This window comes from Drosophila willistoni, chromosome 3R, assembly GCF_018902025.1.
Source record: "Drosophila willistoni isolate 14030-0811.24 chromosome 3R, UCI_dwil_1.1, whole genome shotgun sequence".
Classification (NCBI taxonomy): Eukaryota; Metazoa; Arthropoda; class Insecta; order Diptera; family Drosophilidae; genus Drosophila; species Drosophila willistoni.
The window spans coordinates 8,377,313-8,396,070 of record NC_061086.1 but is presented as its reverse complement, the minus strand read 5'-3'; the positions used below and the strand labels follow the sequence as shown (position 1 = coordinate 8,396,070).

The following is an 18,758-nucleotide window of genomic DNA, read 5'->3' as shown; positions in this document are numbered from 1 at the left end:
AATTTCTGTGGTCTACATCAGCCAATGACTTGTTGCAGTTGTTCTAGTTGGTCACTTCTGGCTGGCTGGTTGCTTGCTTTGCATGAGAAACTATTGAGAGACAGAGGAAAATGGAAAATGGGTATTTTTCAATTTTCTTCTCAGATGAAAGCTGCCTACTCTATGTTGCAATTTGTTGCCATAGAAGATCTCCTTCGTGCCTTTTGTCTACTGTTCTAATACGATTTCTTAAGGGGATTTTTCTAAAGTAAGATTAGTTTGCTCCTCCTTTTTCTGAAGACTTTCTCCCGTTTGTCGGTTTGTTTTTTGTTTTACTATTTCCGCAACTTTTATAATGCAATAATTTTTCTTTATAGTTTTCTTGTGGTTGCTTGTAGCTATCGTTAACTGAAGAACATTTCACATAAACTTTTCAAATGATTACCTAATCTTGAAGCAGTAGACGCGATGTTTAGTAAGTAAACTTGACTATTCTTTTTTTAATGATTCTTTGTACGTCCATTTCCTTTCATTTTCCATAGAAACATCTGTTTCAAAACCTATCTGCATTCCAATTTAGTAACACAAGATTCAACAATTCTAGCTTACATTTGAAACTTGGTTTTCATTTCATTTTAGTTTTTTCTTTGCATTTTAAGCTTGTTATTGATTGTAATTATTCACCAAGTGGCAATGTAAAACTTTTTGTTCTAGCTATATGTTTTCTCTTTTGTCGTTTTGTCATTTCACCACCCACTTTTCTTACTTGCAGAGTATCACCCAGTTTTTCCTGTTGACTATGCAAATTGTGCCAAAGACAAACCCATCAGAAAATGCTATTAGAAGTATGTAAATGTAAAAAAAAAGGTTTTTTCAAGATATGTTGCTCAATATTGGGTTAATTGGCCAACAAGAACGAAAACAATCTCTGAGGAAATTAAACCCAGGGCCGGATATGATATATGGAGAGTTGCAAACAATAAATAGGAAACCGAAGCCATATGCACACACACACACACACACATACACACACACAATAAAGACCAAAAGAAGCAGCACCCATCGAAACGTGACATCATTCACATCAGACATAAACCATGAGGCTTCTAGAGAATTGTCTGGGTCTTGGGCTTTCACGTATTGCAATTAAATGTGAGGAAAAAAAGCACGATAGAAAGAACTACAAAAAAAAAAGGGGAGAAAAAAAAGGTAGACAAAAAGCGTTGATCATGATCACTAGAGAGAAGCAGAGCCATTGACCTACCAGGAGAAACTGAGACTAAATGACCAAAAGCAACAACAAAAGCTAATGATCATCATCAGAGTAGTGGTAGTAGGTAGTAGTTGTTAAAATAATGTTAAGGCAAATGCTCAAATAGACAACAATTAAAGCTAAACGCAAATGCGTAACGAGAAGAAAGAGAAACAAAAGAAATAAAGTTCACATACGCAAGAGGCAAATGACCTCCGCAACAATAGCGACTTAGTCGAGACATCAACCAACATGATGGCAACTTGTTGCTTGGCAACATTTGTTGCTAAACTTTTGTTTGTAGTTTGATTTGCATTTGCCAAAACTGAAACGAATGAAAAGAAAAAAGAAGGTAGGAAGTAAATGTGGTGGCCTATAAGAAGATAATTTCAATGAGAACCCCAAAGATTTTGTTGTTGCTTGTTTCTTGTATTTCTCTGGATTTTTCTTGTTTGCGTTGCCTCTTTTTTTTCTCATTAATGTTAAAGGTCAAAAGTTGTTGCCGCATCGTGATGTGGCAAACAAACATACGTGTTAATGTCGATAAGGTGGTCGAGAGTAAAGTTAAGTGCAAGCAATATGTAATCCGGAAACTTAGCTTACAGTGTGAAAAATAATCTACCAACCCATCGAAGATTTTAAACATTCCCGACTGGTAACTTGATATCTATTTTCTATACCCTACAACCTTACAAATAGAAATATTAGATCGAAAAATTCTAATTACTAATAAATAAAAAGCCAACTAAATGGATAATAGCCATCAAAAGGCTCTTCTTATAAAAGTGCATTTATTATTTATATTTAAACAATTTTGTCAATTATATAATTCTCAAAACTTTAACAAATTTAAACCGATATGAACCTCCCAATAATCCAAGAATTGAGTTACGTATGCGTTGAATTTTGTTTGCTTTTTATAAGGTATTACAAGTTTCATACTCTCACCAGTTATATTTTAGCGATTTTTGTACTTTCAGCACATGTTTCGTTTTATGGTCGCAGGAAAAAAAAAACGAACTATCAAAATTGCCCTTTTGCTTCCCCCTCTGTCTCTTTCCGACTACGACTAGTTTTAAGGTTGGAGTCTCTTCTTCACAACTAATAATCATGACTTGTTAATCTTCACGCTGTCTTCTTTCGCGTAGCATTTGAGGTTCTTCTACTTTTCGCTTCTTTCTTTCGTTTTAAGCTGGATTTAACGGTGGATATTGCTAGAATGGTTGGGTTTTTTTTTCTTCACGCATCATCATCATCGTAATGGTTATAATGGTGATAGAACTGATGTTTATTATGGATGATGTAAGTGCAAAAAGCCATCTCCGTCGTCTGTTTCGTTTTTCTTTTCGTCTTTGTTCGTTTTGCCCATAAAATTTTAAGAGTATCTCTAGACTTTAACTAGACAAACAGACACAAACCAAGTGAAAACTTCTGTAAACAAAAATAGAGCGTTTAACCCAGCTAAGCCTCCCCTCCCATTGATAATATATGTATAAAACAAGTGAATCCGCCTTTAAAAAGAAAAAGTAGGAAAACGTATAAAAGTACTTTCATTGCATTACTTTTTGGCCACTTGCTGCAGCTGCCAAAAACAGAATTTTATTCTATTTTTATCATGAAGGACAAAAGTTCAAGAAGGAAAAATAAATATCCTTGACTGGATTTTGTTATTTTTTTTAGCTTATGACGCATTTTATTTTGACGCTCTTGCCAAGGCGAAAAAACACATAGCCATAAAAAATTTTAAAGTTTAATATAAATAAGGTGAAAATCTAATCAATCAATCAAATCTGGTGAAAAATTTATAATTTCTTATAAATTTATAAGGTTTTCAAGGTCTTCACAATACTTTTATGGCTTCCATTTGCTCCAATAGCTTGGGGGAATAAGTAAGAGTAAGAAAGAAGTGCATGAACTGAATGGCAAATGAAATTGAAAACGTTACGCATGCGTTTTTTGCCTTCATCATCGTTCATCATCATCATCAACTTCATCAGCTTTGTCGCTTGACTTTCAAACATATTGAATATCATAAAGAAAATGGCAAGAGATACGAAAGAAAGGAAGCGCAGTAGGAAAATGGAAATCTTTTTTGTTTTTGTTTTTTTCTGCAATTGAAAACGTGAGGTGAAGGTGGAGGAGTCGAAATCGGAAATTTGATCAGACCGCCAACAAAGCCAATAAAAATGCGAGACCATTTGCACAGATTCGTCATATGAAGTTGGACATTTAAAGAGAAAGCATCATTAAGCCATCATGGAATGAAACAACACAGACAAGGATAATGTGAACTGAACTGGATAATAATGGAAAAGGCATACAGGATAATAATATATAGCTCTATGAAATATTTAATAATCATTTTGGCATTTTTAAATGTCTGCCAAGCGAAACCTGGAGGACACAGTGGCGAAAGGTAAGTGGCAGTCGAGAGAATATCTTTCACATCCTCCTCCCTCTCCTCCCTCTTGTGATAAATAACTTAAATGTTGTTTGCGTCCAGCAGGGTTCACATCCGACTCCATATGCCGGAAGTTGTGCGTCAGCATACACCTTTCCATAAGGTGTATAAGTATGCAAAGAAATTGCCACCTCCGCCACCGCCGGCGCCAACTCATCCTATCATAGGAAAACCTCACGTATCCCTGCTGGGTTATACAACAGCAGCGGCGTCTCCGACGTCGTCATCACCGTCTGGTTCCCCTGGAAGTGTCAGCGGTATGGGTATGCTATCGCCAAGTATAATGCATTTGATGGCCAACACGCCCACAATAACGCCCACACTGATGCCCAACTATGGACCAGCATTGTTTGATAATTTCAATCAGGACTTTAAGGAATCAGCAACAACTTCAACTACAATGCGTACACCAACCGCAGCATTAGGCTACACTGCCCCATCGTCTGTCTCATCTCTTTCATCGCCGGGCACTTCGTCTGCAAAGCAAAAATTGCTGGAACAAATCTTCACACCAAATCTTATGGCCGCCATCAAAGCAGCTGCTGCTGTCCAGGAGATGAATATAAACGATGATCCAGAGGAAACCAGAGAGTCATTGGAAAAGAATTCCCTATTAAATCAGAATTTCCTAGATGCACTGCAACGCGAGTATCTATCGAAATTTGGTGGTCGGCGCAAACGCAAGAAAAGTCATACCAAAAGCTATTATCATCAGCCTAGACCAAGTCAATACTACAATATCCAGAATCAGGATATAAGCGGTGATGATGATTTGAGTGAAAATTTCGAAGATTATCCCGAAGAACAATATGAAGAAATGATACCGCAGTCACAAAAAACGTATTCAAATGACGATTGGAATTATTATCGTGAAACGGAACCGGACACGGATTTGGAAGATGGCAATGCCTATGATAGTGCTGTAGCATTTAGTGGTCAGGATAATATGCTCTCATCTATGCCCACAGTAGATGAGTTTCTTGATGAATCCTCCACTTCTGGTGGCAACAAGCCCTTCTATGGTGATCTTTATGATTCATATGCCTCAACCGAGTTAACTGGCCCCACATCCCCAACTTCATCATCCTCAAATATAATGTGGTCCCAGCATTCTCCTACTTCTTGGGGCAATAGTAGTACTAGACCCTACAGGACATCGCCACCAAGCAGATCACGTTATCGGCCTAAATCGAAAGTAAGATACGTTAAGATCCCAGTAAGCACAACGACCACAACTCGAAAGAAACGTAAGAATCGCTTTAAAAGATATCGTATCTAAGTTAAATAAATTGCCAATTAAATTTAGTGAAATTTAATAAACTAGTATTGGTTTTTTGTTATCTAGTAAATGGGTATGAATGTATTTCAAAATAGTCCATGTGTTGTTTTTCCTATTTTCTTTTCCTTTTTATATTTTCATAGACTTGTTAAAGCGATTTTCCCTTAATAGTTTTTTTTGTCAAATTCGAAATTCAATTTAAATCAATAACCACCTTAGAAATATAGAATATTCTTACCCAGAGACACATTTTCTTTTGCAATTTCATTAGATTTATGGAGCTTACCTAAAAGAAAAGAAATTAAAAATATAAATTATCTGGGTCAAGTATTTACAATTTCAATTTTTATAGTTTTTAGAAAACAAATTCTTTGTCATCAGAAATCGATATCAAAACATAGGAATAGAAATATTATCCTTAGAAATAGTTAAAATAAAAATTATTATATAATAATCTGTCCATTATGTGGAATTTTTTGGACAACAAAGACCAAAAAACTAAGTTATTTTTCTTCAATTAGGTAAGCATACACATACATAAATAACATAAATAAATAGATAGAGATAGAGATATGGCTTCTTGTTGTTGTATCTCACCCCCGGTAAACAAACTAAAGTCCCACTAACAAAAATTGACCCACAATCTGGACGCCATCCCTACCATTTCATACGGTCATTGCACTAGACCAATTTGACCTCTATGTATAAGGCAAATAAACTATACAATTAAATGTATACAGAAGAGAGAGACGGAGAGAGAGATAGAGGGGGAAGAAGAAAAGCAAATAATAAGTACAAATGCTAATAAAATTCAATTAAAGGCCACAAAATTACAATAAAAGTGGCAAAGGAAACTAACTCGAATGTCGTAAGATGCCCTAGCAATGTTCAAATTGGGACTGTAAGGAAGAGGGGAGTGGAGCAGTAAAGTGAAATGGAGGGGATGATGGTGTTGCCGTTGGTGGTGGTGGCGATAGCGTTGGTTGGCCTGGACATTCAAAGTCAAAATTAACGACTCATTTGGGCAAATTGAAGCCATAAACTACAAAGCAGAAAGTCAGACAGCCAGCCAGCCAGCCAAGCCGAAACAGAATCCTTGACAAAAATCGTATATATAAATTACGCAAAAATGCCAAATGAATGACGAGAGGGAAGAATCTCTCGCCTTGTTTATTGTATTCTCTGCTCATCCTTAATTTCTTTTGGCAATATTTTTATTTTATTTTATATGGTAATAAAAAGGAGAACAGAAAACAGGCGGAGAATGAGAGTGTGACTGACTGACAGAGCTGACAGAACCAGCCAGAAGAAGAAGAGGAGGAGATGAACATTTTGTTGCATACTTTTCGGAATGAAATTAAAAGCGTGCAAGATTTTCATTTTCATCTTCAACTCACTTTCCTGGTCTCCTTCTCTGAGCTGGGGAATTTGGGGCAAACAGGCGGACGGCCAAACGGACGGCCAAACGGACACATAAAGTGTTGATGTGTCAGCCATATGACATTTATTGTTTAGACCATGTCGAGGCTGCGGAATGAGAACGAAGCCAAAACGTTTATTATGCCCACCACCATCTAGATGAATGTATGGATTGGGGTGAAGATAGAAGAGAGATGAGTGAAGCAGTAAGAGGTTAGGAAGATGAATATTGCTTTAGTTGTTGTGGGCAACAAGTGGAGATTGCTTTTGTTGGGTGGGAGTAGGTGGAGGGAGTGGGTGGTGGGAGTGTGTTGTATTGCATTGTGTGTTGTAAATAGGGCCTTGACATTACTCATTCCATTGAATGGATTATAAGACCACGAGGAAGTGGCCAACAAGACGAAGTGAACCATTCGCCAATTCTGGCATCTCATAATATAAATGTATTTACGATTAGCCAAATGTCTAGCTCACTTGATCAATGACCAGGCCATAAAACCATAAATAACTTTCCAGTTGACAAAAGGTCAGGGGTATAGAGAATATATTAAATTCACTCTTTAGAATTTTGAAATTGAATTTACCAAGAAATTAATCATATATGGGCGAAACATAAAAGAATTGATCATAATTCTCATATTTCATTCAAAAAATTAAACAAATTTTATTATGTAGAATAAGAATAAGGCTGAGATTGAAATGCTTTTTGTGAATTTTATTTGATTTTTTTATAATACTTTGCGTAATTGATTTGGCCTAAATTAATGGCCTCATACACATCAAACTACCAAATATTTCTCTCATATCCGTCTCACGCACACACACACACGTACAAAAACCAGACAATGCCATAATTTCCTTTTCGAGCATAAAAATCTTTTCTCTCATGTCATTTTTATTTTTATATATCTAATAAAAATCTGTCAGTTGCATAATACGCACAAAATATCATTTCAAAAATTAATTTTCCAATTTAGTGCAGAGATGGGAATGAAATTTTTCTCATTTGTCATGCTGCTGCTGCTGCTGATGATGATGATGGTGATGATACCGTTAGTTGATGCTTTGCCACAAAAAGTTATTTTCGTTCATTTCTATACATTTTTGCTAATTTTCAGATATGAAATGAGAGAAATGAAATTGCCCAGCGGCCAGGCAGACGGCAGCAGCATAAAAATAAAAATGCAATGCGATTCAACAAACAAACAATTCATTAATTTAATTAATTTGTAGCAATTAAGTATTGTTGCACACTGAGGGGTGACATAGATGGGTGGGAAACCGCATAGTCATCATGAACTCAACGGGACAGTCATCTGTTATACACATATACAAATATATATATAATATATATGTCGGAGTATTTGTATTTTTCACGTTAACTTGGTCATCATCATCATCAATCCCCAAAGGGAGCCAGAGAGATGGGGAGAGAGAGAGAGAAAGAGAGAAGGGTGGGTAGCAATGCTATGTAAATGGGTGTGGCCATTACCATTTGAGACGCGACGATAAATGCAGTTGCCATTGTTCAAAAAGTGGCCACTTAACACGTGTTGTGAACGCATACAAGACACACCCAATCAAACAATCCATCTACCTACTTACCTAACTACACAAAGGAATAGCGTGTCATGCTCTAAACTAAAGTACATATATATAAATATATATAAAATGAAAATGAGTCAGCTAAAGTTGCAAAAGTGAGACCAAAAAAAAAAAAACCATTGGAAACAATTCGCATTCAATTAAATTGAATTTTGATCCCCATCACACTTGGAAATATTTTCTAAAGTATTTTTACGCACATTCATCTCACATGCCCGTAAATGTATGCTACATTTATCCCCCTCAATGTTCTTCTAATCCAATAACACGAAGAACTAATGCGGTTTTTCGAGCACGACTCTTACTTGAAGCATGTGAAGTCAATCTAAAGAATGTAAGCTCTCAAATGTTTGATACAGACAGCTTCCTTGCTCACGCTTATTAAAGTTAAGGGCTAAAAAATATTTAAAAATTTGGAATTTCGATGACGTTTAAGGTGTCTGTTTGCCATATATAACTTGTTTATTCTTCCATTTTGAAAACCAGTCTTATTTTTGCGCTAGTTTTTTTATTGTGTTTATCAATTGCATTTCCAGATGTTGCCTTTAGTATTTTACACACCTTATTAGCCATCTACAATTGTCTAGCCATTACCACTGACCCATTAAGCCAAGTAATTATATTAATTTTGTGTCACCTGTTTTGTGTCATTTTATATTGCATAACACACCCACAAATGTAATCCTTAACGCCCATCATTATGAGGCGACAACATATCTATAGCTCAGTCGTCTGCCAACCCCTTTACCCATATCAACTCGTTCCCCATTTGCTTGCATTTGTATGTCATCATCATAGCAACCCACACTGGATACAAAACTGGACACAAGCAATTTAATTAAATTTTTCTATAAAATGAAAAAAAAGAGACCAACTTTGTCATTACAAAAATACCCGAGGGAATTGCAAATGTGTTATTCAAAATGTTAATTAAATGACCTTTTCCATATGTACGAGAAATTGGGGCAAGCCTTCTAAACTCGAACTAATCACACCCACAAGAGTTAGTCGAAGGGGAGAGTGAGTGAAGAACTTGCCTCGACTGTACAACGATTCTGCATTCCCCTAGTGCATAGTATAAAATTACAAATTCCTGCGTTTATTTGACGCAACAATTAAATGGAACTTACATTTACTGGTTAGCAAAAGTACAGAATAGAAAAATAATATAAATAGATAATTAAAATTAGAAAAATACTTTATGCCTGTCGAAGTTTAGCTTTTCGTGTTACCGAGGCTTTAATTAAATTTTTTTGTAGATAATTTATTTCCTACTTCATTAAAAGCCTTGTTGAAAAATACTCTGGAACCTTTTAAATTGCTTTTCAATCTCATATTCTTTAAAACTTTTGTTTCCTAACAACTTAAAATTATTTTCTACTTTAGAAATGTTAGAAATAATTGTCTAGTTTCCAAAAGAAAAGAAAAGAAAACGTAGAAACTATTTTCTATACTTTTGAACAAAACTAAACATATATTTTGCTGTCCAGTGTTTCAAGTAGTAGCCGACGACTTTAGTAGAGCATTTTAATTTATTTTTAAACAATTCTAGTTACAATACGAATGAGTCCAACTGACGACAACTGATGAGATTTTGTTGGACTTCGGTCGTACTGTCTGTGGTTTTGTTAGGGCTGGGCGGCTGCTGCTTGACTGCTTGGCCGGAAAGCATAAAATAAATAAAATGCAATGCGTATGCCACATGACATGTGGATGACGCTTGATGACTATGATGCTGATGGTGATGCTGATGACGATGATGATGCAGTGCGTTTCCTTGTTTGTTTATGGCAGTTTTGTGATTATGATTGTGTGTATGTGTATGGACCAACCACCCGTTTAGCTCATACGTATGGACAACAGTAGTAGTAGTAGTAGTACCTCTCCTCCCTTAATACGTCATTTCTGGGGCATTGTTTCTTGTTTCGTTATGGGACAGCTGTGATTACAACTTTTCTGTTTATAGTTCACTCTTTACTTGCTTTTCCTCTCTCTTTCACCCACTTGGTCTATGTGTGTGGCTGTTTTTGTCGGTTTTTGACAGTTATGATGGAAAATAATGTGTGTGTGTTTGTGTGTAATATGGGGGCTATAAGGGCAAAGCACTTTAAATGTGACACCAGCACAAACACAACAGTTGCAATATCTAAAATTGAAATGCATTGAGGCGCATTAGAGACAACAACAACATAAATACATTTTACTTTATAACACACATGCATTGTAAAAGCAGTATAAACATTTTTAAAATTTACTCAGTTTGTACACATTTTAAAGTTAAAATTAATTTAATAATTGCAACAATTTTAAAACAAACGGTTATATGAAAGAAACAATAAAAAATTCATTTAACATCACTTAAAACAGCTCTCAATTTCGTTGAACATTACGGAATGGGTTTGATAGTTGAAGAAGGACATTCAACACATTCGGAAAATTGGTATTCATTTTCAATATGGTACGAACGTCATGAGTGAAACGCAGACAGTCAAGAAATGGCAGTAAATTTTGCAATTCAAAATCATAGGGATCACCAACAAAATCTTTGATTCGAATCGAGTTGTTTGGATTGAGACCGCATTCCATTGCGGAATTATCGACTAGAATAACATTTTGTAGATCCATACTTACAACACCAACGAACTTTCCTCTAACTCCCAAGACATCAATGCAATTACCACGATAGAGACGTGTACAAAAATATCTCTGTTCGCTTTCCAAGTAGTCTAATATAGCGTTGGCATAAATTTCCGTCGAAGCTGTATATACGCATATATAAAACCACTCGGAAACCTTTTGAAGAAAATAATCTAAGTGCGGACGCTTGTAAACGTAAAAAGTTCCAGTATGACTTTCGATGGTAAAGCTAAAATCCCATGGGACATATGGAAATCCCGACATATCACCACATCTCGAGGGCCGATATCGTTTCGCATAGATCAGCGTCTCATCCATATCCAAAACCAAAATCTTACGTTTGACTATCCGGAGACGGGCTTCGCTAACTGGTGACAGAGTGCCTTCACGATAATGAACGAAATGTTCGAAACGTATCAGGTGAACTATATAATCAGCCATATATTTAGACCTGTGGATAACGACTGACAAGAAGAGCATCACAATGATAGCCAGTAAGATGGCCTGAAATATACTAAAACTGAAATAAAAACCAATTGTTTTAATTTGTATTTTATAGATTTTTGTTTTCCCCAACTTACAACATTATTTTTCTTCACAAATAATTATTTTCACAGAATATTTTGTTCTATTCACTTGCTTGACTAAACTCACACCGATTTGAACAAAGGGAAGTCTCCAAAATGTTAAGGTGGGCAGCCTACTTTTCGATAATGATAAGTTAAAGTAAATATTTGATTTATTATTATCTTTTATTAAACATAAGCGAGAATAAATTCAATTTCACTTGCCAAGGAATTCAATAAACCTGAAAATAGACCCTTAACCGTTGTCAAATATATTTATCTCCACAGTGAGAAAAGCATTGTCAATGCATTTTTTACACATTTCACACAAATGTATAAAACTTGACCTTTTGGCATTTTCATCTACCTAACAAAGAACCTTGAAGTATTGTTTACGCAAAATACGATCAAAAGGACGAGGTAAAGGAAAAAGAAGAAACGAAACTTTTACACAAGAAAAATAGTGTAAAATCAACTGGCAACAAAATATGTGTTGCTGCGGTATGAGTAAAGAAAACTACATTTTACTTCGACAAAGGTGGAAAACGCCCAAACAATGTATATGCACACACGTATGGATATTGGGAATGCGGTGAAGAGAAAGTGAGACCGAGAGGAGAACAACGACCGCCAAACCACTGAGCAAACGACCGACCAACCACTGGCCCACCAAACTACCATTTGAGTGGCCTGGCTCTCTTGGTCATATATCATATCCATTCTACAACAGCACAAAAATATTTCAACTCTTCAGACTTTGTCCTTGGGTGCAGGCACAGAACAAAATTGAACAGAGCAGAGCAGAGCAACGGAACGCAGCGCAGTACAAAAAACTTTTGTCATAGAGAAGAAAATTGAAAATATGCATGCAGTGTGGAAAACTTTTCAATGATTGTCGGTCGGTCGAGTGTGCATGTATGTATATACATATGTAGTAGGTGTGTTTGTATGCGTGTGTGTATAGGTTTTTGTGCCATTTTGTTGGTGGTTAAGTTTATGGAGGATCCCGCTACAACAGTTTCGACAAGAACTAGACAGGAACTGTGTCAAGTGCAACTATAGTAGAAGAAACGAGTTAGCCCCATGTTCGTTGGTAAAATATTTAAAGAGCAGTTGGTAAATAGAATAGAATAAAATAACTTTGCAATGCCATATATTTAAACAGTTGTATATATAAAGCGCAAATTCAAAATTTTAACCCTGTGTTTGGTTGCTTTATGAGATTTTTAATCAACTAACATTTGTTTAAGCACTTGGCAATGTTCTTTGGAATGTTTCGCAGCCTCTTGTGGTCATATTAGGCACCAATAAATATAGTCCGTTTTCATTCTTAATTCAAAGTATTTTGTTAATTAGAAGCTCAATTTAAATGCATTTGAAGTTAGAATAGATTTTCCACGTAAATTTCTGATAATTTCATGTAATTAGATTTCAATTACACTTCTGAGTAGTTCTTCATTTAGTGAGCCCTTTTTTAAGGTCCTGAGTATTAGTCATCAGTTGAAATATTCTTTAAAATTCTTGGCGAATCTGCTAAATACTAGTTGGAGAACAAAACCACGCACACATATACACAACTCATCGTTGGACAGTCGAAAACTATTCCATTCCTTCATAAGTATGCGCATTGGCGAATGAAGTTCCAAAATTTCGATTTTTTTGGGGTTTTTTTTTTTGCAGTAGAGGTTTATCAACACTTCCGCACGACGGTGCGCATACAAAAGCTGGAAAATTTACGCTGAACAAGTGCCACACAGACGCACACACACGCAGAGACACAGAGAGAAAGAGCGTCACACATATGCACATCCTGCTACTTTGCAGGACATTGTTTGCGCTTTGATAACACACACATACGCCACACTCTCGCACATACACACACACACGTAGAGGCAAATGCGTTGTCATTACTGTGCTAGCAAAATTGCGCATGCCATGGCTTTCTGTTTGACTATAGCCGAAAAGTGGTAGGAAAAGGCGCTTTGCTGACGATGCAGACGACAGGCAACTCTCCCATCTCTCTCTCTCTTACACGCTCACACACACACAAATAGTATCTATCTCTCTCTTTAGCTGATGGACGGCCACACATCATGACCAGCGGGAAGGACTTTGAGGTGGGGCAGGCAGAGGAGAAGATGAAGCAGCAGCAACAGCAGTCAAAACTATTTTTCGCTTGGCATTTCAAGCATTTTATGGTTTTATTTCGACAAAAATTCGCCCTTAAACACGCAGATAGTCCTTGCGCTTGCATACCCATAGTCCTGAGTGCCAGAGAGAAAGTAGATACGGGAAGTGGTGATTGGGAGCGGGTACAACCGGTAATAGGAGACAGAGTCCAGCAGGCCGTACTCTTTTGCTGATGATAGTTTCCATTCCAGGACCATCTGTTGGGTGTTAATTCATTGTCATGTTCTTTTTCATTAAGCATACCGGAAATATCTTTGACCAAATACGGAGTTTTTGTGATCCAAAAGATACTACTCAATGCCAATATATCGATTACTAGACGATAAACGCTTGAATAGCATTACTTTTTAAACCACATACACATTTATAGTATTAATCATACAGCTAATCCTTCATTTCACATTTACTAATTAGGTTTCATGGTTTTAAGTGTTTTAAGCCAATCAGTTATTCCTTTAAACTAGAGATTTAATTGAAGTTTATCCTTAAAAGCTAAGAAAGTACGATAAATTTAATTTCAATATAATTCCAGCCTAAACAATTTTCATAACTTTTCTGTGCTGTTTCCCTGTTTAGGTTGCAAAAGTTTCATATACTCATACATCATAATGGTTGCAGAGAGCAAATAGAAATCCTCTTTAACACACACACACACGAAGAATAAATAGAACGTGAAATGAAATTAAAAGAGCAAATTACGCTATTCAGAAACTGGTACAAAAATAAATAAATAAATACCAAAAGAAGTCAGAGGCACATTCAGGGTCTTCCGTTGGATGTCGCTTCTAGTTAAAACTGAAGTAGATAAGCCACAACATAATGGTCGTTTGTTCCTAAACTCACCTAGTTGCCTGCCTTTTTCTGTCTACTTTGTTTTTTTCCTCTTTTTTATTCTGTTGCTTTTTGTGAAGCTATTCCGGCTTGTCATTAATATTTCACAGCAAACCTCGTCGCTCTATCCTACAAGTGTATCTAAAAAGCCTTCAACATCCCCAACCACCCACAATTAAAATCAGATTAAAGTTGCGCTAATTTATGCGGCCGCACGGTGACACAACACAAAGCGAATTCAGCAGTATGGAAGGACGTGGCGCCATAACCATGAGATGGAGAAGGAGTAGTAGTTGTCTCTCTCTCTCTCTTCCTCTCTAGTTGAAAAAAGTATCCAAAAATGTAAACTTTTCAAAGGCACCAAAAACAGCAGAGACAGACAGAGATGAACAAAAGTTCTCTGCGGTTTTTGCATTTCCCCAAAGCAAATTTTCGCGACAATTGTGTTGTACGAAATGTTTCTTGGGCATGCAGGCAGGCAAACAGGCCAACAAACCTAAACCCAAGGCTCACAAGCAGTCAGCAGGAGCAGAAAACTTGTTTGTCAAAGTCAAGTGGCAAATTTAATATGATCCCTCCGCATATTTGTGGCTTACCCTGGGTGCAGTTGTCATACCGCAGAGCAGTTGACCAAAATACAAGAGATGTTTTGATTAAAACATGTTTTAGGAAAGGGAAGAGAAGGAGAGCTGCTCATGTGCTTAAGAATATAGCCATTTAATGCGGAAATCGTTCACCCTTAGGCTATTAAAATCATTCATTTAAGTTCTGAATTAACACTTATTCATCACTGTGTTTTGTAGTCTTCAAAAACTTAAATCATGACAGATTTATGGAACTAATTGCTTGCCTCAACCAAATCTAAACACTAACTACACTTAAATATTATTTAAAGAGATAGTTTTAGATAACTTTATAGTTTGAAAGAAGTTAAGTATTTAACTAAATTCCTAATATACATAACGTTTATTTCACTTTGCCTCAACATTCTTTGACTTGTCGATTCTCAAACTATTCATTTGAATCAAACAAAATTTTTGACTAAACCACAAAGCGTTTTTGCGGAATTATCAAATGGTTTGGGTGAGGAGAGACTTGAGACTTCTTTTCTCTTTCTCGTTGTTGTTGTTGCTGTTGTCTAGTTGAGTGGATTGTCTGGATATATCTCTGGGCTCTGGCGCAAACACATGGCAAACAACAATTCAATTTAATTAAGAGTTTTCCCTCTTACACACACAGACGGCAACAGCAGCAAAAAAGCCCTCTAGACTAGTAGACAACAAATATTTGAAAGAAGGAGGAGAGCAAGCCACAAAAAACCGAATTGTTGAAGAATTTGTCATTTATCAGGGTAAAAGGAAGCAAAGGATGAAATAAATGAAAGCAAAGGAAGTTAGTAGTAAGCAGTTTGACATTTAATTGTTGTCTGGTTTTGCTATTGCTAATAGTTTGTCCACCAAAAATTTATGCACATTCAACAAAAATTGATGGGCAAGTGTTTGTTCAAATTTGGTATTAAATTAAGTAGTTGCTGCTAATCAAAAGTTAAGCAATAAAATCGGATTTTATGGTTGAAGCCAACAACACAAACTCTTCTTTGAAAATACGCATAATAAATAATTCTATAGAGAAAATCCCAAACAATTATTTACTGTAAATTTATTTTTGTTTATTAACAAAGTAATCTCACTTTATATACCTACATACGTTTATGCACATACACATAAGTCGTCCGTCTGTATGACACACACACACACATCTGTGTCCCTAGGCCTTTTGCCCTTTCTTTCTGAAAAGCTTTTCAAAGCATCTCCTACCTAAGAGTAAACGAGACAGTCTCAAGTGTTGTTTAAGCAGCAAAGTAAATATAACACTTTCTGCTTCTGCACCCTTAGCAGAGACCTTTTAAATTCTATACTCTTCCAAAACAAAAAAGAGTTATACACCTTGGTGACGCCTTCAAGGATAATATAGAATTTTTAATGTGAATATTATATCCCTTTTTTTTGTAGGAATTCTTTTAACTTTCATAAATATTTTGGTCTATATACTCTGAATACATTGGATTGCTTTTTATGATAATTTTTTTAAGTTTTTTGTTAATTTTAATATATGTCTTTAGTTTTTCTCATAATCAATCGAAAACTACTTCAATATTTCTATGTATCTCCTATCTTTCTTACTTGAACAATTAAATTATTATTTAAAATAAGTAAGCTCAAAAATCGTTGCATCAATTTTTGTACCTTTAACTTGTGTATTGATAATATCCATACCCATACAAAATTTCATTATAAATTTTAATGGAAAAAAACATGTTAGAGTATGAAAACTTTCTCATGGTTAAGTTTAAGTTAGTCTTTTGATCTAAGTTGTGTAACAATAAAGGAACACAATAAGTAAACAAACCAAACACACACACACACACAACATATATTTATATACATTTATTTACTTGCACTTTGGCACTTTTCTTTTTTAAATGATTTTCTAAAATACCACTTGAGAATGAAAATGAAATAGAACCAAAACGAAGTTTCATATTAAATTAATTGGCCATATTTCTATACCTTTCTATAACTTTCTCCATTCCTTTATCTCTTCCTCTCTTTTTCTCTCCTTCATTGTGTATGTCTGTATTTCTATCTGCTTCATAAATCTACACATTTGTTTTAGTGCACACAAACGGAATATATGCAGTTATGCACTTAGAAAAGACTTTAGAGTTCTGTGCGGTCGAGCAGATTTTACTTTATTGTTATATTACATTTTATGCGTTTATTAAGTGCCCAGCGGCTATACATATATAAACATAAATTTGTGAATATGTATTGGCTTAAGAGCATGAGCACATGAGTGTACAACAACACCCACATACACGCGCAGAGCCACACACATTTCCATATACATTTTGAAGTTTATTATATGGCAAGGAATAGAAATATGCTGCAAAAGTGTATGCTTCTTAATGCTCCTTAAGAGAGAACGTCTCATGTAGACATGATTCATTAGAGAATTCAATTACACTGCCAATATCATTTGATATTTATAGTTAATATACCAAATAAATTGGCAAGGAAATCAATTTGGTGAAGGTGTTAAAACATTTTTAAGTCGTAACATCTAAAAAGTCAAAGTCAAATATTAAATACAAAAATAATTTACTTTTTTTTCTATAAATACCAAACAATCATAACATATTCCAATAAATTTTCGAGTCTCTTTTAGAAATTACAAAAAAAAACTTGAAATTTTATTTGATATAATAGCCATAAGGTAATTATTTCATATGACAGCAAAGCTGTTTGCAAATAGCTTGATAACATTTATTGATTTCTTCGACATAGAGAGATTTCACACATCAAAACATTACATCCATCATCTACTGAGGCTAGCACCAAGCCACAGAATCCACAGTGAATTCGACTCCATGACCAGTCTCGAACTGTCGAACCGTATCAAATAATAACAAAATCTTTGCCACACACCCACACAGATAGAGAGAAACAGGATTCTTACATACATTTTGCTTTATTCTAGTTTATTTTAGACAAAAATCTCTCTTTCGAGTATTTGTTGTAATTGCAAACGCCTAAAGCGGCCCACAATTGTTATTTAGTGTGCACTGTTGCTGAAGTCTGTGGTTCTGGTTTACCTTTTGTATTTAAAAATTTAAAAAAAAACCTCTTTTGCTTTTTATTGTTGTCCCCCAAGGCATTATGTAGGTAAGCAATGCATGGACTTATGTATGGTCAAATGTAGAGCTATTTGAGCATCAGTCTCTCTCTCTCTTTCTTTCTCATTGAACTTGCATCTGCAATCCAATTGTACTTTTACTAATAGGTTTTTGTGTACATATACTCATTTTTGTACATCGAAGCGTAAATTTGATTGCAAAATTTAATTGGCTGGCTATATACCAAAAGAAGTTAACTGGTGGCAAGTTTTCATTCATAGGTTTAAACTGCTGATGTCCCAGGTTGTGCCAGCTGAACACACACACACACACACACACGAATACCCACATGCCACACCCACATTGTGAACGAAGTGGAGTTTAGTTCAACAGCTAAGGCATTTTAATTGAGTTTTTGAGCTGCTCCTGCTGCTGCTGCTGCCTGGTTGCATGCCGCCTATCGACAAAAACCAAGAGGAGAGACCAATTCTGGGCTTTCATTATCAAATGGAAAACCCCTTTAGCCGACAAAACGTCAGGTGGAAAAGCGGCTCAGTTTTAGTAACGCTTCGCTTCATATCTCACGCAAACGCAGCGCAATTGCTTTTGACAAAAAAACTAAAATCTTTTTTGTCTCCTTTGTCTCTTAAATTTTGACAACCGAGCAGCAGAGATACCATTTCATCTTAGTTGCGAGTAAATTTAGTTAACGATCAACTTGATTACAGGAACAATTACCTAACTATTAAGGATTTCATGCGATAATTAACAAATCGGTTACTAAATTCAACACTTAATCAACCGATTTTGCGACATTTTGTATTAAAAAACTTTCGCTTTAAACTTGAACACACACACACACA

The 18,758-nt window shown here is 35.6% G+C and overlaps 2 protein-coding genes across 2 annotated transcripts; one reads left to right on the top strand and one right to left on the bottom strand.

Moving 5' to 3' along the window:
• Nucleotides 1–3,357: 3,357 nt before the first annotated feature.
• LOC6651714 lies at nt 3,358–4,971 on the top strand. Its single transcript, XM_047009385.1, has 2 exons — nt 3,358–3,647; nt 3,738–4,971. The coding sequence occupies exons 1-2, from the start codon at nt 3,538–3,540 to the stop codon at nt 4,969–4,971; spliced, it is 1,344 nt and encodes a 447-aa protein (XP_046865341.1). The 5' UTR covers nt 3,358–3,537.
• A 5,355-nt stretch (nt 4,972–10,326) lies between these two features.
• Nucleotides 10,327–11,314, bottom strand: LOC124460262 (CTD nuclear envelope phosphatase 1-like). The gene is made up of 2 exons (XM_047010777.1): nt 11,214–11,314; nt 10,327–11,152 (listed from the first exon to the last, which is right to left on the bottom strand). The coding sequence occupies exons 1-2, from the start codon at nt 11,216–11,218 to the stop codon at nt 10,366–10,368; spliced, it is 792 nt and encodes a 263-aa protein (XP_046866733.1). The 5' UTR covers nt 11,219–11,314; the 3' UTR covers nt 10,327–10,365.
• Nucleotides 11,315–18,758: the final 7,444 nt, after the last annotated feature.

Excerpts from the sequence above, each read along its gene's own strand:
- LOC6651714 (XM_047009385.1), top strand. The coding sequence starts at position 3,538 with ATGGAAAAGGCATACAGGATAATAATATATAGCTCTATGAAATATTTA. Across the intron at positions 3,648-3,737 it reads GGAGGACACAGTGGCGAAAG|GGTTCACATCCGACTCCATA; the intron begins GTAAGTGGCAGT and ends TGCGTCCAGCAG.